Source organism: Camarhynchus parvulus, chromosome 6 (genome assembly GCF_901933205.1).
Source record: "Camarhynchus parvulus chromosome 6, STF_HiC, whole genome shotgun sequence".
Taxonomy (NCBI): domain Eukaryota; kingdom Metazoa; phylum Chordata; class Aves; order Passeriformes; family Thraupidae; genus Camarhynchus; species Camarhynchus parvulus.
The window spans coordinates 20,023,911-20,047,283 of NC_044576.1; the positions used below are offsets into that span (position 1 = coordinate 20,023,911).

General features: G+C 36.0%; 1 protein-coding gene across 5 annotated transcripts in view; it reads left to right on the plus strand.

Annotated features, from left to right (window-relative positions):
* The window catches only part of CPEB3 (cytoplasmic polyadenylation element binding protein 3), a 79,318-nt gene that overhangs the window by 18,881 nt on the left and 37,064 nt on the right, over nucleotides 1-23,373 (plus strand). For 4 of the 5 annotated variants that reach the window (XM_030950746.1, XM_030950747.1, XM_030950750.1 and 1 more), the window contains exons 3-4: nucleotides 9,331-9,490; nucleotides 20,411-20,467. In XM_030950746.1, coding sequence (XP_030806606.1) covers nucleotides 9,331-9,490; nucleotides 20,411-20,467 — 217 coding nt within the window. The remainder of the gene's footprint in view (nucleotides 1-9,330; nucleotides 9,491-20,410; nucleotides 20,468-23,373) is intronic. The other variant, XM_030950748.1, reaches the window with a different exon arrangement.

The following is a 23,373-nucleotide window of genomic DNA, read 5'->3' on the forward strand; positions in this document are numbered from 1 at the left end:
TAGGCAATAAAAGATGGAAGTATGCAGAGCATGATTCAGTTACTATTTTAATATATTATCCTATGAAGGTAATATATTTAATAACTTAATTCTGAATTTGTTATTAAATTGAACTTTTTTTTTCATATGTGGGATGATTCAGTACTTGCCACTGGAAAAATTCCTTTATTTATAAAATTTAATCTGAAATGGAATTGCTTGCATATAGTTGATCTGAAGAGTTGTTTCTATTTGGACTGGGTTTTTTTTGCTCTGCTTCTGTCCTTCCTTCCTCTAAGTGGAGCTTGATGTTACAAGTGGTTTTTGGATTGCGGCTGTCTGCTGTTTCCTGCCTGTTCAGTTGCATATATGCAGCCTTTGGTAATTTTGCTGATGATCAAATACGTAATAGCAAACATTTTTAAGTTAGAGTTTCTGACATAATGACACTTCAGGAAAAGGTTTGCCTGGTATCTGACTGGCTATACAGGAGTCTTCAACTCATATTTAGAAGTAGGTGCACAGCTTGAGAAAGCCTGTAGTTCTGTTTCCTTTACATGAAGGTGTCTGAGGCAGTTTGGGATTCTGTGGTTGATTATGTCCTTGATAAAGTCCCAGGATGAACAGGAGTTGCTCCCTGACTATTCTCAATCCCCTTAGGAAGAATGTGACAGAGTGGGTTGTTGTGTGCCACTATTTATCATGCATATTAATCATGCTATATAATGGTATAAAGTTAGGACTTGGGTAGTTCACATGAGTAATTGATAATTAGTAATTAAAGGCATTATTGCAACTAATAGGTTAAATTTTTTCTTTAAATCCTGCTGGATGCAAAGTGACATCACACTGCAAAGGTGACATCACCTCCTTGTCTTCTCTGGGAGCTGTTTTTCATTGCCGGTGTTTCTGGCCTGCTTTAGGCCTGTGAGTAAATATTGGTGAATAACCCCAGTTCCCCCCAGGCATCAGGAACAACGATCCCCACTGTACCATTTCCTCTTCTCAAATGGACCATGACTGTCCTCTCTAAGTTCTCCAGACCTGTAGGTGAAGATCTTGTCCTATGTGAGAGATGAAATGTGGTATCTTTCTTTTGTTGAAATAGCTGCTGGAGTTCTGACACCTACAAGATTTTTGTTAGGAGGCACTAGTTTCTGAGCATGACAGAAATGGAACAGGAGTGTGACATGGAATGTGCCAGTTGGATGTTATGTTAGTCATATTTTTTCTTAAAAGCACAATAATTTAGGGTGAGAGACAATATTTTATTTGTCAGCACGCTTAAACATTTCAGTGACACTTTTTTTCCCATCTTACCAATATATTCCTTGTCACTGATGATCAGTAACTGTAGACAAAACCACTGTTTCAGAGAAATCCTTGAGTCTCCTTTGCTTGGTGGCCATGGTAAATGAAGCCGCTGGGCAATGGTGCTCAGAGATCTGTTTGACAGTGATTACTTGTGTTCTTTTCTATCTCCCATTTTGTCTCATTATGCTATCATACCACAGACAGACTGTAAATCTTTGAGACAACAGCTTCCTTATACAACATGTCTCTTCTGTCTTTTACATTCTGTGGTGAAGTGGGATTATTGAGCTGTAGCCTCCCCAGTACTCTCTCCTCCTTTACATCTCTGCAGTGCTTTCATTTTGTGATTTGAGGTTTGCACTTGTGCTGATTTGTCTGGCAAGGAGTTCTTAGGTCAATGTTACTTTTTCCTTGCTATGGGGACACAGGCAACATTCGACTGAGCAACGAGGTAGGAGCCCAAAGGTAACTTATCAGTGCTGAACTCATGCACAGCAGGCCAATGAACCAGTTAAATTATGTCATTTTAATAGCTCAAGGGTATAATGAATGGGCTTGTAAATTCTGCTGCTGACATCTTTTTTTTTCCACTTGCTTGTTTTTGTGAATTGATGGTCATCTTGGGTGTAACTACTTTAATCCTATATTTTACAAGTGTTAGAACTGTTTGTTACTGGAATCAGTCACTATAATAGAAAGTGGATACATCAGCTTTTTGAGATGCATTCAGCAGCAGGACAGATGAGCAGATCTTTATCTAAAGCATCACATTGAACAAAATATGACTAAACATAAATCCTGTCACTGAGTGTTCAGTCAGTTGTACTGTCTGCAGGTCATTCCCTACAGCAGTGTAATGGCTGTAAAAAGAATAGATGTTTTGTTGATTCTTCTGATTTTTTTTTAAATTTGTTGTTGTGGGGATTTTGTTTGGGTTTTTTAAATATGTTGTTCAATTGCTTTAATGGCAAAAGATGATGCTTGAAATATTAATTGTATTATATGATCATATTTCTGTTTGCAAAGATGGAAGCAAGGTACAAGATGGTGTTCCCCATTGGGGCATTTGACTCTTGGTGCTTGACTGTCATTGAATGGAGAAATAACAGTAGTGATCATGTAGAGTACGCTTGGCATATTATAAAAATGTGTACTGGAAGAAGAACTAAGTTATCAGCTGTTTTTAGGAAAATGCAGTGTAAATTGAATTACTTTCTTCCCCTACTTTGCAAGCAAATATTGAATATTCAGGAACTTGATAGGATAGTCAAGTTTAGTGAGTGTGATGGCAAGTCTTATAGCTATAAAGACTGAACTTTCTTCTATACATTTTGAACATGTGCATTAGGGGTGTGCAAAAAGGGAATCTCAACTGCTAAGTAAAGGGACATTTGAACCAAATAATATAATTTTATTAGTTTTTGTAATTCTGTATAATGCTGATTGTGATTGTATCTCTTCATATTTCTGTGCTTTTTAGTTAATCTGAAAATAAAAATTACAAACATTTCACTAAAAGATTTTAGAATTCAGAATTTATAAGCTGTTAAAGTTTGAATACAACTTTACCTTTCTTTCTGGAAAAATTGCTTGAGTAGGTCAAGTTTTCAAGGCTTTGGATTCAGTCTGAGTTTTTGTTAACTATAAAAGTTTATATAACACAGACAAAGTGACTAAATACTAACTAGAGTTTTGAAATACTACTTTTCAAATTACACTGAAATGTTTCCGTAATATTTATACAGTTAGATATTGTTTTATATGTGTATTAGTCTTCCTTATTTTTCTTAGAAGCCGTCTAAATAGGCTTTTAAAAAGTCACCTTTTGCCCAGTGAACTTCTGAACACCTATGAAAATAAAATGTGTTACAGTGGTAATCTTGAAAAAAGACAAATATATAAGAAGTTGATGTGTTCTGTGCCCATTGCAAGAGCAACAATAACATAAGAAAATATTCCCCAGTTTGTTCCAGTAAAGGAACACAATAAATCCATCTTAAAAATTAACTGGAAAGGTAAAAAAGAAAGTGGAATTCAAATAAAATTCCATTAAGTGTTGGTGTTAGTAGTTATACCTCATTATGGGCATAGACAAATTTACCTTATTGTTCCATCCTACCTACATTTTATGTCTTCTTATTTGTTTTGGTTTATTTCATTTTTTATTAAATCCAATATAAGGAAGAATTACTGAAATTTCTGGTTGTTCTAGTTCTGTGTGTATCTGGGTTGTCAGTCATGTTGTTGGCAGCATTCCAGCACCAAGCTGCAAAGGAAGTAACACTTGCTATGTACAATTTTTTAAATTCTTTTGTACAGTGATAATTTTAATTTACCATGTGACCATATTCCTCAGATTTCCTATATTTTGAAAGACTTTTTTTTAACTTCTCTGAGAATGCAAGTGGGATTGGGCATCCACCTGAAGCTGTGAGAGGTGAAGGACTGCCCAGTGAGCCTTTAGAGCGTGCTGGATGTCATCGTTCATGTGCACCATCATGGCATGTTGAGCATGTGCCAAGCTAAGCTTCAGAATACTTTTTTTTTTTGCAGTTGTTGGTTTTGCTATTTTGAATTGAGATACTGAAACAAGACAAACTTGTTTTCCTTGTGTTCTTAGCAATTACCTGTGCTGCAGGTGCTAAAACAGAGTGAGCGAGCCCTGTTTGAAATAGTGCTGGCACTTCACTCTGTATTTATTCAAAGCTGTGCTTCCATTGACTTCAGCTTTTGTTGGCAATGCTTAGCAATCCTGCCCAGCCAAATCCAGGTTTATGGATAAATAAAATTACACAGCAGTGACCCCTGTGAAGAAGTTTGCATTGATAGGAAAGTTGTTTAAGCCATAAGAGTTTAGGCTGTTCCCTAGATCTCATTGTTCTGATCAAAATACTACATATAATGAATGTGGGGAGCCTCACTGGAGTTGTGGTGTTCTGGAAACAGTTAATATTTCTGAGTCGAAGCCATCTTGTTACTCAGCAGAGTTGGGTTGTGTTGTGCCACATACTGGTGCAGAAAGCTGAAAAATCTAGGGCAGCATGAAAATGAAGAGCCCTGAAATAAATTACAGAAACTGAGATAGTGCTCAGAATATAGGAAGCTTAGTAGGAAGTCAGTGAACTGAAATATGTAGACCCAGGGAAATGTGTCTTTGGGAAGGTCGAGATACCTGAGGATTTGTTGCTTGCACAGTAAAAAATATGCAGCTGAGGGGTGTCTCTCAACTCCATGTGTATTTTATGGTATGGATGTAGATGACCATGCCAACAAGGATTTAAACATACAACCTTGTGTTTCATGGTTAAGGATTCTGATTGTGGATGATAGCTGGGCGCCATGAGTTAGATTGCTGACATGCATTCTTAGGGTAAAAACTTGTCCCTTTTTAACTGTACTTTAATAATTCACAGTCAAGTGTCTTTTCTGCCATAATCCTCTGCAGAGTCAGAAGAAAATGATACAGCATCAGGTTTTGGAGCAAGATGCATATTGTCCATGTCTCTGCCATGGGATAGGGCAGTCATTTCCTTTTTTACTTCATTAGTTCCAATTACTTTGGGCTACTGTTCAAGCTGAGAGTTAATGAGGAAATCAGGCTGTATAAAGATCCACTTCTCACCTGTTAGGGTCCTAGCTATAGATTTGATCTTGACATTGTCATTTGTGATGAAGTAATATATTTTTTTTCTCATTCTTTATGTTTCCCTCTCAGCAGTAAAGACACAGTTTGTGTATCTACTGGGAGGGACCTGGAGTAGTGCTGGGTATGCCCTGCCCTTACATGCCCCTGCTGTGAGTCTGAAGGGATCAAAACAAAGCCTACCATGTTACGGGGTACAACAAATGGGAAAAAGTTATTTTTATTTCAAATGTTACAAATGTGGCAGTACTTCAGTACTGCTAAGTAGTATTTGTTTCATAAATAAGATAACTTTCAAAATTACTTTTGCCTTCCTGGAATTTGCTGATGCACTTATTACAACTCAGCCATCTCCTGGAGTAAGTGACACAGGCATCTGTCCTAGAGATAAACAGACCTCTTCAAAGCACTGTTTTGATTCATTCCTAGAGCTCGTTCATTATGTGTGTTGGATGGAGACTGGAGACTTGTGAATAATTATCATGGCTGTGTAATTAAAGACTAGCAGAATACATATGCAGGAAAGTGTAAGATTCAGATAAAATGCACATTGTTATATTTTCTAATTTTATTTTAGTGTATTGACTCTGTAGTTATTTTTGGCAGTTACTCTTTGGTTTTTATTTTTTAAAGTAAAATATTATAGATGCTGTGTTATGTGACATTTTTTATTGGACTTACAAGTAAGATATTTAGAGGTAGAGAGTTGAGACCCAGCTCCAACTAAAGGTCCATTTCACTTTGTGATCCTTCAAAATCTGATCCTGATATGCATTTGTGATTTGTCACTATATTGATGTCCACTTTGAGGAAGTCCATGGCATAGGTGAATGTATAGATAACAGCCACAAAGGGCTGGGATTTAAAGTTTTGGGATGCATCTCTTCTCTAAGAGCTCTTATTACTAAACTGTTTTTCTTTCTTTCAAGTCTGGATAATTCTGAGAACTGAAATATTCTGCCATATACACCAGCAGCTAACAAGGAAGGAGCTGCTGTCTGCACACAGCAGAAATACAATCCAACATGGGCAGGCTGGACTTAATCTTTTGCTGACTTAATGATTATTGTGTAGCCAAAGGCAGTGCTTGGTAGCTGGAGATTTCTCTTTTATCCATAATGCAGTTTATCTAAGTAGGTCTTAGGAGCTTTGTCTTCTGTAGGAAGATATCCCAGCAAATCTTCCAGACTGGCTGGATTTTAAAACTTCTTTTCCAAGTTATTTATTATGCTTTATCACTCTGTATTTTGTATATCTTTTGATTTTGGTTCATGTTCCTAGTCCCAGAACTTGCAAAATCCTCATGTGCTGCTAAGGACTTTTATGAATTGTATATGTTGTTGAGATTGTTTGGCAATAGATTGGTGGCCTATGGAAACAATGCAAAAGGCAAATCCAGGAGCTGGAACAGTATCAGCTCACAAAACCAGGAGAACCTGTTCATGCTGAGAAATGAGGAAACATAATTGTGTGTGTGTGTGTGCAGAAGCACCAGTCATCTTGGAAGGAATTGCTGAATTTAGAAAACAGTTTTCAAATCTGCTGAGTACAAATGAGTTGCTACTGAGATGAAAGCTACTGAGAAAAATGGTAATAGCCCTTTTATTTAGGAGCTAGAATGTTAGCCCTTACTTGTGTTTTATCACCCACACTGCAAAGTCTGTAGTCAGCACACGTTATACTTATGCACTGCCACAACACACTCATAAAATCTGTTGTGTCTAAATTTTCTTTTACTAGATTTATCTTGCTCAAGTGCTATAATGGGAAGTGTTATAATTGCCTGGTAAAGGGTTTTGATTAAATTGATCTTCCTGTGTTCAATGTAGGTCTGTTTTAATCTTGAAAATATATTGCAGATTTGTGTGCCCCATAAAAGGTTAGGAATATGCAGCATTCCAGCAAGCCTGCCCTGCATAGCTTTGCTGCCACACTACGATTTCTTTCTCCCTTTTTCCCCTTGTGTCCATGTGCACAGCTCCTTGGCAGGTTGCAGAACAAAGCAGGACCTCCCAGGGATTTGCTGCTATAGTACCACGGTTAAAATATAACATACATATGTTAATAAAGGGCAATTAAATTCAATTTGTAGGCTGTGTCCTCTTCTGAACTCAAGCCTTCTGACCTCTAAGACTGTAATCTCAGGAATGTTTGAAGCTGGAATAAACTACCACTGTGGCAAAAGCTGCAGTCCTGCCCTTTAGCTCTCCTGCCAGTGCTGGTTTTGCCAGCTCAGCTCTGCTATGGCTGTATAGTAAACCAGGTCAGGGCACACATCTGACTGAAAAATACTTCCTTACCTCTATTTAGGATATAAGCTGTAGCTTTGCATTCATATTTTCTCTTCAAAAGGATGTTGTAGTTGGGTATTGAAGCATCCGACCTCTTCGCTTACATGCAGTACAAGTATCTAAAAGAGGCAGATAGAAAAAGCCAACAAAAGTTCTTGGTTTAAAGGAATTATATAAAACCTATTTAATCAATTTACTAATGCAGCACTAGAATGGGTTTTTTCATCAAAGTTAATGCTTTTTCTTTTTGATTTACCCTTGCATTTTTTTAAGGAAGTGATTATGAAACAAACTCTTCTCTACTAGTGCATATTACTAAGAAGTCGGTTGTTTTAACCAAATAAAGTTTTCTTTTTGGGAAAAAAACCCCAACCTCAGCATTTTGGATGTTTTTGTTTGGTTTGAGGGTTTTTTTTTCCTTAGGATCTACTTTGAATTTGCTGGACATACATACATTATGTTTTATGTTTCAGTGTATTGCTCCATTTGGATAGGGGAGCAACTACTGTTTTAAATACAGTATACAAATGATGGAATTCTAAGCAGCTGTAGAAGACAAGAATCATCAACAAAGAGAATTGAAAATGAGTGAGCTCATTTGAACTTCAGTACTTAGTATAGCTTCTAACAGAAGTCAAGTATTATTCTTTGAACATCATGTTTGACTGCCAGAAATGCTCAATAGATTAAATAAATGTGTATAGACAATAATGGTAGCCCGCTTATAGAAAATACAACATTAGCACACTGAATAAGGGAAATTGCATCTTCAGTTTAGAGTAGGCACTGTGGGAACATGAGATTTTTGACAGTAAGATTATCTGTATTTCAGAGTTTTCTGTAATAGCAAGCTTTTAATGATGTGTATTTATTTTAATTCCAGAACAGGGATATTAAAAGAATGATGAATTTATGCAAGTATTCTCTCCTTTAGTTTTATTTAAAGACAACCTAAGAACAAGATGGTTCAAGAGAAATAGTATTTATTAAGACAGAATTTTATTACCTTTTCTATGGATACTGCTTTTTCTCTGAGGATTTTAGATACGAGTTTTGCAAGCAAGAATATCTTATAGTAACATGTGAAAAACATTGTTCCAGGAATTGTGGGAGCATATTACAAGGAAGGTTTCAGTTTGCAGGGTAGGATGTTATACCACTTTTTATCAACTGTAGCATATATAGTATATAGCAGTAGATATATAGTATATACAACCCCCCTTTTTTTAAATCATAGTGATGAGAGTAGGCAAACAAATATTTTTTAACATCTGGGTGACTATATGGGGCCATTCTTTTATGCTGCCTTATGATTTACAGTACTCTGGATACATGGGCATTGGTAGATCGTTTCCTCCATGGAATTGTTCCTGAACTTTGCAACTGGTTGTTCTAGTAGGCCTGCTGAAGACTGATTCTGGGTTTTGTTTTTCTTTTCTTTTTCCCTTTTACTTACCAAAAGCAGAAGCAGAACTACAGTGAAATAAAAATGGGAGGTTCAAACAATACAGACCAGCCCTTGCTCAGGTTTTTGAGTGCCCTTCAGTGGAAGTGTTATCCTAGCTTGACTCTATTTTTTCTTGCACCTAGTGTACTTTCCTTAAACCCATCAGGTTAATGTTAGACATTTGAAGAATTAATTGGTACTTTCTGGCACAGAGGTGCCTGCTGGTGTCTTGAGCATTGCTTGCTTCTGCTCTGATATTAAGGTAGCACAGTGACAGGAAGCAGATGATGAAGCTGTAAACCAAATATCTCTGAAATAATTTCATTTCTCCTGTGTAAGCATTAATACTGCTTTATTTCTAAGTTCTTATTTAAATGACAATATTTAGAATTAGCAGTTGCTTGTATGTATATTTTTAGAAATACTTAAAAGCCTCTTTGCATAGCTGTACTGGGGAAAACAGCAGTTGCAAGATGAAGGGTATAATTTTAAACTGTAGACATATTTATAATTTTTTTTTCTTGTAGAAAGTTCTATCAAATTCTATCATCTAGAATTGGATGCTGGAATTAATATAACAAGAAATGAGCCTGTGTTAGAAAATTAAATTTTTCAATAACACCTGTCTTTTCTTCCTTTTTTTTTGTTTCTTCTAGGACCGGAATAGGCCCTATGACACTTTTAACTTGCACTCTTTGGAAAATTCCTTAATGGATATGATAAGGACTGATCATGAGCCTCTGAAAGGTAAACACTACCCTCCCAGTGGCCCACCAATGAGTTTCGCTGATATAATGTGGAGGAATCATTTTACAGGTTAGGAATATTCATATGTCCATGCTTGCTTGGTGTTTAAACAAAAATCAGCTTTTCGGTATTTCTATAAACTTTTTATTAATGAATGAGTTTCCATTTTTGTGAAATTTCTGTTTTCCCATCTCAAGATATCTACTAGGAAGATAAGGTGAAATGTCTATCCATTTATTGTAAGTGTACAATCACAGTATTATCTGACTGGCATATCTGAAACATGGGATTTTGTATCAACAAATTGTAGAGCAAGATCTTTTGCTGCTGTCACTTCAAAAAATGTTTCATGCTACTGGAGTCCAATTGTTGTGTTCAACATCTTTTTCAAAGGTTTTACTAAAGTGTGGATTATCAGCTAGGATGCACTGGTCCTAAACCAACCAGTGTATCAAGGTTATTCTCTATAGTTAATTTCAGGTTTTGTTTAAACAAATTTATCTTAATTTGGATTTCAAATTGTTAGGGAAAGCCAAAAGATATTAGCTGTTGTTAAGTGCTGGGAAAGTTGTGATTATTTATGTTGTTAAACTCTGTTTGTTCTACCAGCTGTTGGTATTAGGGATGAAACCATTTGCAATACTTGGCTGATAGTATAGTAAAAGGTGTGGCAGCATTTCTTTGAATTCCTGATCAACCTGCACCCTCCTTTGTCTTTATCTTTCACTGGTTATGTTTAAAAATAGGTACACATTCTTGCTGATATGCATTCTTGCTGACTTATAAAACTGAGGATAGTTGTAAGCCATATACCAAGGAAGTATTGAACAAGAAATGATTTCCAAATACTAAGAAGTCAGAACACAAAGAAGAAATTTAGTTGTGTATAGCACTTTCTATGCTAATGCTTATGTACATGTTTTTTGATGTCATGACTGCCTCATTTACTCTCCACTGTACAAATATTTTTTCTTGGTCAAAAATACTATGCCTTTTTTGCCATCTCTTCTGGGTACAGGTTTTATTCACAAGCCAAACAAACTGGCTTATTTACCCCTGTTATCTTGAAATTTGCTGTGCCATAGCCTTCATGTGTCTTAAACCATTATTCATCTGTCTAAAATGGCAGGGAATACGGTCTCATGTCTATTCTGATCATAAACCTCTGAAATAATGGTTAAAGTCGAACTTAAAAAACCATGCTTAGCAAAATGGACATTTCTACTGGGTATATGTTTCATGTGGCTGGCATTAGAACATTAAATAAAATTCAACTTGCTAGTAAATACAGTTAAGTATTTATTGTCTCTTGTAAGATACATTGTAATTTAGCTAAAACTTATATTTTTATGGGGTTTTTCAGTATTTATTTACACATACAAATAGAGACTAATTTTTTACTAATGAATTTCCACATGAATCTCAATGTGGAAAAAAATAAAAAAGATGGGGTTAGAAATTGGGTGAATATTAATTATTGAAGTTGGATATTGTGTAAAGTTTAAATTGATCTTTTCCATTTGACAGTGGGACCATTAGCTTTACTTTTGCTCTAACGAGGGTTTCTGTCTCAGACTGGATGTGCTCCTTCTAACGATTTCATTTTCTCATTCAGTGTTTCTCACCCATTTTGGCCTTCCTCCCTTGCCAATGAGCTCACTTCCAGTCAGCAGCTGTTGGAGAAGTCTGTTTTTCTATTAGTTACCTCCCTGTCTATGGATTTTCCCCCCAGTGATACTGTTGCTTTCCCTGTTTCTTTCTTCTCTTCCATCTAAGCACAGGACTGACTTTGCCAGCCCCCAGCCTGGCCCTGGCCTAGTGTGCACTTTCCCTGCTCCTGTTTTCACACTGCAGTGTGACTGGGAATATTCACAGGAGCAGCTCTTATAGGACATGTTAATTCTCTCTTGCAAGAGGTGTTGCTTTCCTCTGTGTTAAACAGATCTGTGTTACTATTTTAGCTGAATCCTTTTCCTGAAAACCATTCTTCTGCAAAAATTGATTCAGTCCTGACATCCCTTTCTTACTGTATTTTTGCTGTTTCTTTTTCTGTGAAAATTGGTCTTGAATGTTTTCCTGTACATACCACTACTTTTTCTCTGCAAAAGTGCAGAAGGTTTTCAGCTGCTGTCCTTCTCTGCAACTTCCTCACATTTCACTTTGTTGTCTTATAAATTCACTTGTTTTTTTTTATTTATTCCATACTCCTCAGACTCTCCCCCTTAAGGTAGCAGGACATTTTAGCCTGTTATTAGCACATTCAGAAAGTGATCAGTTCTTCTTGCTTTGGCTTGCTCTTAAGTCATTGCCAAGTTTTCATTTATTTTCACCTTGAGGCTTTTTTAATATATTGGTTATGTACTTCAGCTTAATTTTTTCAGTTCCTTGTAGACAAGCCCATGTGAATACCTCTTGTGTGAAATTTCTGGAATATTATTAACTTAACCAACCCTCTGAGCTAGTTCCTCTTCATTTTACCAACTCTGTCTTTCATAGTAAAGTGTTTATTCCCTTTAAATCTTTACTTCCTCTTGCATCTGATTGTCCTCTCTTAAGTTTGTGCATTATTTCTTCTGTAGATACAAAAATCCTAATTTAAATTAAAAGCGATGAGATGGCTTTCAAATGACTTTTTAAAATTGTTCTTCTTTTGGTAAATGAGCCCTTTTTTCTCAAACAATCACAGCTAGCAGCACTTACAGGTCAGTTTGCCATACATTTACTATCCAAATTTTTAAGTGGAAAGTATGAAAAGGGTGAGTACCAAAATCCTCTGATCTTGTAAATACAGGAAGATTTGATTCTAGAAAAACTGTATATTTCTTGGGGCCTCCAATGCATGTTACAGAGCCTGAAACCAGGTCCATGTTTCAGGATCATTTCACCCTGCTGCTGCCAGCAAATACTTATTTTTAGAAGTACTGTCTGTATATGTATTAATGAGTTAAATATTGCAAGCAGTTTATCTGAAGTTTGAAACTTTGCTTGGAACATCATCCTTCTTGGCATGTGTGCCCTTCGTGTCCCAGCAGATACTTGGAACAAAAAATAATTCTCTTGGGTATGGAATGAGAGCTCTCGATTAGAATGTGGGTGGGAGGATTAGCCATAAAAGATTCTGATGGGAAAACCAAATTGAAATGCTTCTGGGATATTTTGTTCTTGTTTTGGGGTCCGAGTTCCTCATGCTCTGTTTGGTTCAGAGGAGGTAATGGACAAGCTCAAGGCGAGAAAGGAAGAGTCCCTTGTTTGTAGTTGCTGAAGGTTCATACCCTTCTCTCAGTCTGAGGTATGGTCAGGCTTTGTCCTGCAGGCCATGGAAATTGAGTTTATTTCAAGGTCACCAAAGGAGATCACTTATTTTAAAGCATGATCCCCTTGACCTTGAGAGGACACGTGATTAAGTGACTTTTTTGGGGAGGGACTTTTTTATTGCTTTCAAGTGTGGAGCAGAGCCAGTCTGAGAGATTATTGGTGCAGCAGCAATGATCTGATCCTCACTCCTGCAATGCTGAGTTACTCACATTGAGCCAGGCGGATTGGCAGGCTGGCTGGGTGCTCTCCAGCGAGGACAGCCAGGGTCACTCAACCACTCAGTTCTTTCTGTGTATTTCTTGTTGTAAAAGAGATTTGAAATCTAGCTCTGTGGTTTATGGACCTAAATTACCAGCATATCCATCTAAGTTGCATTTTATCATGAGCCCAGTCTTGGGAGAAGGTGCTCAGTGTCAGCTCTTGTTTTGTTTATGAAACTGATTTCTTTTTCTCAGCTTTCCCTGCCAGATAGGGGAACCCTTCTGTATGTTCCTGGCTTTCTGTCCTCATAGTCTGGGAACTGTGCAACTTTAAAAGTAATTTGCCATTTTCATGCTTTGAGATTTAAGGAATGTAAATTAATTGAAAAGGAATTCTCATTTTTGTTTGTCCCAAGACCCTTTGCAGACTTCCCTACCTGCTTTCTCTACCATCAAGACCAGCTTCAACATCTTTCTTTCAGTCAATACTTGTAAATACTTCCCTTCTTTCAAGAGGAGGGAAAAACAGAGGGAAGAAGTTGAGTAAAGGAATTGTTAAGCTTCACTTGGTTAATGACAAATTACAGTGTACAGCCCAGGGTATCTGGCTGTTCCCCATGTCAGTCATAGTGAGGCCTCCTGGACAGAAATGTGCAGGATCTCCTAAGATGTTTTTCCTGAACAGTCTTATTTCTTTTCTGACTGACCAATAAAATATATTATACACTACAAAAGTGTGAGTGACAGTTTTGCTTTAATGAGGAAAGGTTATGTTTGCAGTATTTTATAACCTTCTTTATTTGCATTCTGCTTTGACCTAAAGGTGTAGGGCAAAAGTAAATTATCAGAATGGCTATGGGTAGATGCCACTTATCACTGACCAGAACATTTCTTTCCTACATAAAAGTGTCTCCTGTCTGTGGTGTAATATGTCACTGTTGCAATATGTTTATCCGTGTCAAACTATTGCATTACAACACAAACAGAGGTATTCTGATCTATAAAAAAATATTTTGATCAGAAGTAACTAGCAGCTGCCTTTGTTCTATTTTTAAATAATTAAATAAAATATTTCAGCTGTGTTAGATCATATGCTGTGCACATGTGCTACTGACAGGTCATGAAACTAAGTATAAAACTGAGGAAAGAAATTATGTCCTTCAAAGTATTTCTTTTAAATTTACTGTTACACTAGATCAAAGTATTTCTTTTAAATTTACTGTTACACTAGATAACAGTAATATTTGCTTTTTTATTCTAAATCAGAACAGAAATGAACTTTGTAATCTGCCTAACAAAAATTGTGGTTTTTTTAAAGAAGTGTGACACAGCTTCAAATATAAATAATTGGAGACAACACGTGTACAGGGAGATTTCAAGAGTAGGCTTTAATATACATCATTTCAATGGATATCACACTGTAGAGAGATACATAAAGCATGTGTTGATTGTGTCACAATATTTCAGTAGAGATCAGGATGTTGAATATAAATGTACAACAGTTCACAGGCAAAAATAGCCACTGTGGGGTAACTTTTTATCTCGATTTTCAGTACTTAAAGTCACTCATTTTTTTGTGAAACACAAAACTGAAGTTCCTGGGTTACTACTTCATAACTTTTGTAAAGACTCTATCAGGTCATATGAAAACTCAGCAAAATTTAGGATTTCTTCTTTATGTTTAAATTACTCACTTTGTTGACAGCCAAGTGTTTGAAGATTATATGCAGCTTAAGACTGTTGGATTCTGTTCCACAGAATGGACCTTCACTTTTCCACTTTGATTTCCCTTCATTTCAGCACATGCCACCTGATTTTGTTCAGCTGTAAGGTGTTCCTAAGCTTTTTGTAAGCAAAGCACTAAGTTTGCCACATGACCCAAGAAAAGTGAAGGTGAATGGATAATATTTGTGTTTGCAGTCGGCAGCTGAACACAAAGGTCATGCAAATAGAACAAATGTTGTCATCTCAGTGCTAGGAACGGTGCTACACTGCTGGAGCTTTTTGCAACACTTTCTTTAGGAAAAAAGTGCAGCGTGCCAGCATTTCCCAAAATCTCGATGCTCATGACAAACAGAGTGAGCAGACAGATGTGTTTGCACATGTACTTGTGTTTAAAATTAGGCCCCTCATGCTAATCCTTTTGAAGGAAAGAGAGTATGTTGCTTTTCCATTTGAAACTCTGCTTATTTTTAAAAATCCTCTTTCATTTTTTTTTCAGGACAGAATAAGGTCATTAAATGGTTCATATTTTTTAAATTAAATAAGTGCCTTTTGCAACAATCCTGTAGTATGGTCATACTTCCTAATTTGCTGCTGGCAAACAGCATGTCCTTGTTTTTGACCTGCTGAATCTGTTTGGTCAGGAGTGGTGGGGTTTTTTGTTTGCTTTGTTTAGTTTAAGAAGTGGTTATAGAGATAGCAAATTTTCCTTCTCTTTATTTCCCTCTTTTCATTGTGCTAGTGAAGACTGGCCTCACAAAGACCTAAAGCTGTTTTGGCTTTTTCTTTCTCCCTTTGCTACTGTTTTGAGGGTTTTGTATATTTTAGTATAGATTGCTAATGGTAAAGTCTGCTTTGATATTGTTTTATTTTAATCCTCCCAAACCACCAATGAAAAATGCCAATATTGCTCTTTTGAATACAGTTCTAGAATTTAATGTAGAATGGGCATATGTGTACAAATACTTGTCTACCACTTATAAGTAATGCAAAATTTAAGTTCAAGTCTTGCTTTCAAGGTACTATTATCTTGAAAATATAGCTGTTTTCAAGCTATAAATGTTGCACTAAAATATGTGCAAGACTGCTGTGTTTTATTGGAGCAATGTAATTTACTTATAAAGTCTGCATTTCACTGTAATATATATGCTGTTTTATTTTATGCTGTTTTGTTTTCCCTACTGATAGGATATACTTGCTTAGGCAGTGATAGGAAGAAGTTTTATTACTGATATTCATAGCTGATAATTACACATTTCTCTTCACTTTGCCACAATATGTTTTTGCACAGTTAAAGTATATACATGTGAACACAGTAATAGTTCTTCATATTTCCCTTCCGTCAAACAATAGTACTTTTGTTCTGCTCAGTATTTTAATTTTTTTAAAGATCTGTAAGTGTGGGTGTTTAAATTATGAGTGTGAACAAATGGCAAATATACATAAAAAAGAGGGGAGAGAATAAAGTCAATAAACTTCTTCAGAGAGCTACCTCTTAATTTTATATTTTTTCATGTGGACCCTTGCTTACAACATTCTTGGTGTTGAAATTGTCTTGGGCATGTCTTTTGAGTTAATGTAGCATAGCTTCACATAGCTGTAGTTTTGGGGAAAAGGAGAGAGAATGGTTGAAGGTCTACTCAGGTAAAAACTATTAAAATTCCTGTATATGCACATGTGCTTCACGCTTTGTGGGCATTTGTGAACCCTGGAGCACACCATGGCTGAGCTGGGGGTGTGGGGAAATGAGGGAGGCTGTGGGGAGTCATAGGTTGTGCTGTTATCTGGGCTCCCAAATACATGGGAGTCAGATGAATAATCATATTTCACATGTTTGGGGTAATATTCTGGTTTTTGCAGTCTTCTGTGTCTTAACTTTACCCTACCCCACTTGCTACCTATCTATTCAAATAAGTATTGCTGGGTTTTAGTGCCTTTTGTTGGCAGTAACTTGGAAATTATAGAACAGATAGGAGTGATAAAGGAGGTATTATTACTAAAGAAATGAGCAGACCTAGTCCTGTTGCCAGTTTCATTTGACCTTGCCACAGAATTATGTAGTCATAAATTGTAATTGATATCAACAGTGATCTTAAGAATTATGTGAGAGGAAGTTCTCATTCCAAGGAAGTTCTCGAAAGTTCAGGACAGGTCAAAAGCAGACCAACTTTGCTATTTTCTAGCAAATCTTATGCCAAATACTAATTGCTGAATTGATATAAGTGGTCAGTCTGGTGCAAATCATGATGTATAATTGTGTAAGAAGTTTTACTCAATATATAAGCAATGAACATTGTTTTTTTGAATGTTGATTGTAATATAAGAAAGGTTAAAATAGGTAACTGTAGTCTTAAAAGCCCTTCACTATGTGAGTGTTCATATCCAGCTGCTGATTAGGGTTACACAAGTTCCAAATACCATAAAGCATTTAGAAAGAGTAAACTAATAAAGGAAGAAATGCAATAGTGGCAAAACTGTGTCTGATACTAATTTTTTACTATTTCTGGAGCAGCATTATTTCTCAAAACTGATCATGTAACTCAAAATTATCTAGACAATTAAGAAAAGTTTATTTGCAAAAGAATCAAGAAAGATTCATATGTGGTAAGGGTATACTTTCTTAAGTTGTTAGAAAGATTTCAGAATTCATTCAAGATCAGTATGGACCTTTACAAGGAACAAGGTAAAGTTAAATTTATTTACCATCTCATTTCCAGTACAATGCAGAAGAGAGGATACACAGACTTGATGTGCTCTAAAAAGGAATTGGGCTCTCTGCCATGACAAGTATGATATTGCACATGCAGCAGAGCACCCAGGCAGTCCAGCTAGAAAAGTCTCTGTAAATGTTGTTAGGAGAGACAATTTAGGAAATTTAATGATATAAGATAAGCAACAGTGCAGCCTGGGCTATACAAGAATCATCAAGCCTTCATTCATGCTCTGAAGTGTTTAAAGAGCAGGAAGTATACAGCTAGATTTTTTTCTTTCTAAACTAGGAATTGAAAAGACATGGAAGAGTGATTATTGTTGTAGCCTAACTGCAGTACTCTAAGTGTATGTTAAAAAAGCATGTAATTGAAAATATACTCAGTAAATAGTTATGAAACCAAGACAGGCAGACTGAAAATGGCAGATGTACGCTGAATACAAGTACTGGGGATGTTGTTACTGGAAGGGTTCCTATTTATGATTTCACTGAACTGCTGGAATCCATAACTTCTGTGCTCTTGACTTCCCTAGGTTTCTGTTTAGTGTACTTTATATTCTTGAAAAGTGAACCCTTTATCTAGAGATTTTGTTTTATAACTATAATTAGAAATATGTGCTTATATAGATTTTGTAAATGTTTAGGTAACATACATGTGTTTTTCCTAAAATTGGTTCTTTTCCAGTTTTCATTTATGTGTTTCATCTAAATAGGTTGTTGAAAGTGCATATTCTTAATTATATTTCACAGTTCTACATTGCACCTTTAAATTAAAAAGTTATCATTTCCTTTCTGTGCTCTCTTGTTGTTCCTTAGATAATTATGCAGTTTTGTAATCTACAGATGGCCTCTTTTTTCAATTGAATAATTTGCTTCAAGCAACAAAATATTAAAACATTATAACCAATATGAAAGGCTGTATAATTGTTCACAATTCATTTGTTGTCTCATGATTGGTATATTGCCAGTCTCTTTTGAATGCTTTTAGTACAGGTGTGTTTTGAAAGGATTCCATTAATTTGTTTCTGTAGACTTGCACAAGGGAGCTCTGAAGATGTACAGAATTATCCTGCAGGCTGGCTTAGCTCAGTGGGAGAACATGTCCTTCTGCTTGTGCTGCTCGGTATTTTCTGCTCCTCTCAAAAGATAGCTGACAAGAACTGTTTAAAAATAGCAGGCCAAGGGCAGGTGACAAAATGTCACACAAGCAGCACCTGGTCCAGTGACAGCCTGGAGGGAGGAAAAAACCAAACCCAGATGTCACAGATAGGATTCTATTTCTGAAGTTGGTCGAACAGCAGAATTTCAGCTTCAGCAGAGGAAAAGAGAAGGAGCCATCCAAGCATTATGCATTCAAATGTTACTCTATTTTTTCATAGTTTTTCCCCCTTCTATTCCAAGTATTAATTTTAAAGTACAAATTAGTATAGACACCTTTTCTCTTTACAAGTAATACCTGTAACCTCACACTCATTAATATACTGGTAAGGAAAAGGGGATTAATGTTCATCTGGAGATGTCCGAAGTATTTTAGCAAAGGTTATACTAGATGAAATAATAGCAGCTTTAATGTTTCTGCAGTGCCAGATTAATGTGAAAATATGTATAGGAGAATTATGCCTGTAATTAGGAAATGTGAAGTGGTTAATGAAGATCATCTCTTTAAGAGGCTTTCCTCAAGGAGTTGGAAAGTAAAAATGGAAATTCTATTTACCTTGTTCCTCACTTCTTTCTCGAGGTACTCTTTGCTTCCTAGCCTTATTGTGGTGGCATGTTTTTCTAAAAGTAGGAGAAAACTTCAGTGTGAAGAAAAGATTGATTTACTTTTCTTAACCTGCTTATGACTTAGTTTCAGAAGTGTATTGAAACTTCATGCTGCATCTGTTCAGAAAGAATATTCATTACAGTACAACAGTTTCTGTGACTGGAAATAGAAAGTTTTAATTATCAATAGGAACTAAAAATGTTGGAGAGGATTGGCTTTAGTTCTGCTTTGCCAGAGTTTGTTAAAATTTGGGTTTGCAGAAGTACAGGAACATAACCATTATATTGGTTTTCAGTGCAGTGAGTGGGTCCTGAGTTCCCATACTTGAGTGTCCATGTAGTGAAGAAATGTAAAATGACCTCTTCCTTAGCTCCCAAACTTAGCAACAGACCTAGAGCTAGGAGAAGCCTATGAAATGGAATTCCATTATATACATGAAGTTACTTACAATTCCTAATTGAAATTAATTTTTATATGGCTATAATTATCCTTTTACATCTTTTTCCAAGTAAGGACCAATACAAATGACAGCTTGCAGATTTTCTTGGGTGGTTTAATTTAAAAAGTCCTATGCCAAAGTGTCTTCAGGATGAGATTTAATACTTCAGCTCAGTTAAAAAGCATCCAAAACGAATCTGAGCAGCACTGCTGCTGTTAGCTCATTTTTTGCTCTAACAGTAAAAGTAGGTTTCTCTGGACTGAGTCTCCTTTAGGTCAAGAATATCTGTTTTTCAAAGCACATATGAATGTACTGCTTGAGAACAATATTCCTTCCAGCCCAATTTCTTATCTGAAATGGTGGGTGATGGGAGAGTCTTAGGGAAGAATGCAAAACCAGGGTAAGAACTCCCTCTCCAACTATCTGTTAACTTGAAAGCTAATGGTGCTGCATCTAGTATGAAAAATAATGATTTATTTTTACCAATTAAATGGAGTTTTATAATGCTGTACTCATTATTGGAAGCCAACTATAAATGATGTAACTGCAGCAAGGCTGAACTTGAGGCCTTGTTTTGAAAGGGTAAGCATAATGCTTTCTTAGTGCAAAGTAAAGGAATGTATTAAAATAATTGTTTTGTTGTTTATGTTTTAAGTGCATAATACTGAAGGTACTGTGGTGTTAAATATTTTAAATGTGTATTCTTGGGGAGTTGTCTTCAGTAGGTAGAAGATTCAGCTACCCTGACTGTTCATTCCCTTTAAAAATTTTTCATATTAATGAATTTAATTCAGTTTTGAAATAAAAACATTGAAAATAGCTTTTACTTACATTGCAGGGCGTATGGGAATAAACTTCCATCATCCAGGAACAGACAATATTATGGCTCTTAACAGTAAGTAGTTGATGTCTAGTGATTTATATTGCCGTGTAGAATATTATTTCTTACATCTACTGTGTGTGTAGCTGTACAGTCAGACATAAATAGGTGTAATGTTTGCACAGAAGTTCATGTTCACTCTCTGAGAATGTTTTTCATGTCAGTCACCTCTGATTCTTTCTATTAACTTTGTAATGGCTTTATGTGTTTCTCTGCAAGCTTCATAATGCCTGCTATGGAGAATATTACAGAACAGTCTCTCTTGTTCCCTCTTTTGTGGGTGTGTGTGTGTTAAAGCTGTAACTTTGATTTCTGATATCTCTCCAGACATATTTCTTCCTGTTGGGATGAGCTGTTACAAGTTTTGCATACAATTACATGGACTGACAGTGTTTGCCTTGTTGGTTTCCATTATGTAGATGGGAATTGGGAGAATGTTTAGATGTCTAAATAATGAGGGAAACTGCACTTCACTGAGAGATTATTGCTTTTTTTTTCTGTCAGGAAATAAAAGTTAAGATTAAAAGTCCAGTCATGAACATATGGACTCAAAACCTGGCAGAATGGATGTGGAAGACAGTTCCTGTGTGGGGAGGGTGGGGGGCAGGGTGTGAGGCAGCGCCAGCAGAATGCTGAACTGAACTGTGCAAATCAAAGCAGATATTTGTCTGCCTAATCCTGAGAAATGCTGACTGTTTCGAAATGTCCATTTTTGTTTACAGTGTTGTGTTAGACATTTTAGGATTACTTACAAACTTCTCTGAAAGTTTTTGCTTTTGCACTGTCTATGTAGGCTAGACTGTGTATAGCTGAAAACTGCAGGGGTTTTTTGTGTAGTACCAAGCAAAGAATAATTTATAGATGTGAAGAACCAAAAATTTGTAATAGATAAGGTGCAAGGTGTTTAACATTTGGCTTTAAAGACCACCTTTTGAAAACTGTAAGACTGCTTGTCCTCTTCTTAGTTTTACACCGTTAAGGGTGAGGTGATATTTTGGGGAGTTTTTGTTGTCACAGTTAGCATATAAACCCTATTTCCTTATGGCACATGAAATTATGGGAAATCAAATAATTAACTAGGAGAAACGTTTTGTTTAATTAAAGAGGTTATTAAAAGAGGAAGCTGTTCATGCCTCTGTGTAAATAAGGTCTGCACAGTTCAGGTGTGTGACATGAATTCTGGTCTCAGAATGTATTTGTTGTTCTACAGTGTCCATTTCAACAAGCTGACTGCAGTAGAAATATATTTGTGAAGATCGAATACAATGACTGAATTTTGAGTTACCTTTAAAAATTGACAGTTATGATGAAATATATAGTAGCATTTCTTACAAAGTCTAACAGAGATTTTTGAAAGATGGGAATGAAAAACTGAAACAAGTTATACTATTTTGGGATAACTTGCTTTTATCATAAATGAATGTTGTGTTTTATTCTGATTTCCTTTTGATGAAAATAATGAAAAAAACCTTTTTCTTGTCTAATTCTTTGAACTTTTTACAACAACTATATACTCTAATTGTTTATAAAAAACAATCATCTTTTGTAGCTATAGTCCTGTTGCATGGTGAACATATCAGCATAGCTAACTGAGGGACCAAAACTATATATATTTATGCATTTGCACTATTTAAAATATTATTGGTTTATTCAAATATTAGCTGTCTAAAGACTTAAATAGGCCTGGAATCATAAAAATGCAATTTATGCAAAATGAAATTAAGCACAACACCCCAGTCTGAATAAGTTCCCATATAGTTTTCCTCTTCTGCAACTCTTTTCCCTTCCTTTCTCTACTAGGCAGGGCCACGCCATTTTTGGCCATCAATGAGAGCCCTTAGCTAGAATTATTGTACTGTGAAACCTGTTGAGTTTTGCTTTTAAATCTTTGAAGAGCTGAGAATAAAAGCAAATATTCCAGTACACAAGCTTAAAAATTACTTTCTGTGATTTAAATCCTTTTTTTGTATGTAGCTAAACTTGAAAAATTTAGAACTAGATAATTCCCATGTCATTCATTACCTTTTCCCTGTAGTGGGGAAATATACTAAGGAAAATTAGTTCAAGAAGAAACATTCTTTTCTCTGCTGGAATGGCTATGATTTGGGTTAAAAAAATAAGTAAAATAAAAATTCCCAAAAGATACTTCATCACAGTATTTTCTTGGAATAATTTTGAGAACTTATGTAATGTCTTTAAATCATGATACTTGTCATATCTAGGTTTAATTTCTGTGAAACCAAACACTCTCTGCTGAGTCTGCAAATCCAACCTTCACATTCTATTTAAATGCATTGCTTCATAAGCATTTTTCTCTTTTCCTATGAAGGCATAGTAATAATCTTTAAGATTTATTACTAAGAGCTCAATTTCACACTGACAATGTAGGCAATCTTTTGAAGGTGGAATACAACATGTGCTCATGCCAACAGCAATGCAGAACTTCACATGCTGTAGGGAGAGGAGAGGATTTTTGGGGATGTTTGTCTCCAGCTCCTCATCCTCTGTGGCAGCACTTCTGACTGTGCTTCAGCTGTTATTCCTGTTTGCTCATTGCAGCCTTTGGAAACTGGGGATTTTCCTGCCTGCCTGTCTCGAGCTGCTGTCTGTGGGTGTTGGAGGGCATTGTTTGCTGTGAGGGAAGAAGGTGTTGCTTAGCTGGCAGCACAGGGGGAGGGTGCCGCCACCCTTCTGTTCATTGTGCAAGGCTAAATCATCACCAGCTTAAAACACTGAGTTCTGAAATAATGAAATTCATGGGGTAAAAGAGATTACTTTTAAATGCATAATTATTATGAATCTCTTAGTGGCATTAGTGGCATTATGCTTGTGTACATACGGCGTTGCACGTGTATAAACATGTTTATATTATAAATGCTCTGGAAGTTCAAAATTAGGCTTCTGTAGAGGAATTCAAAGTT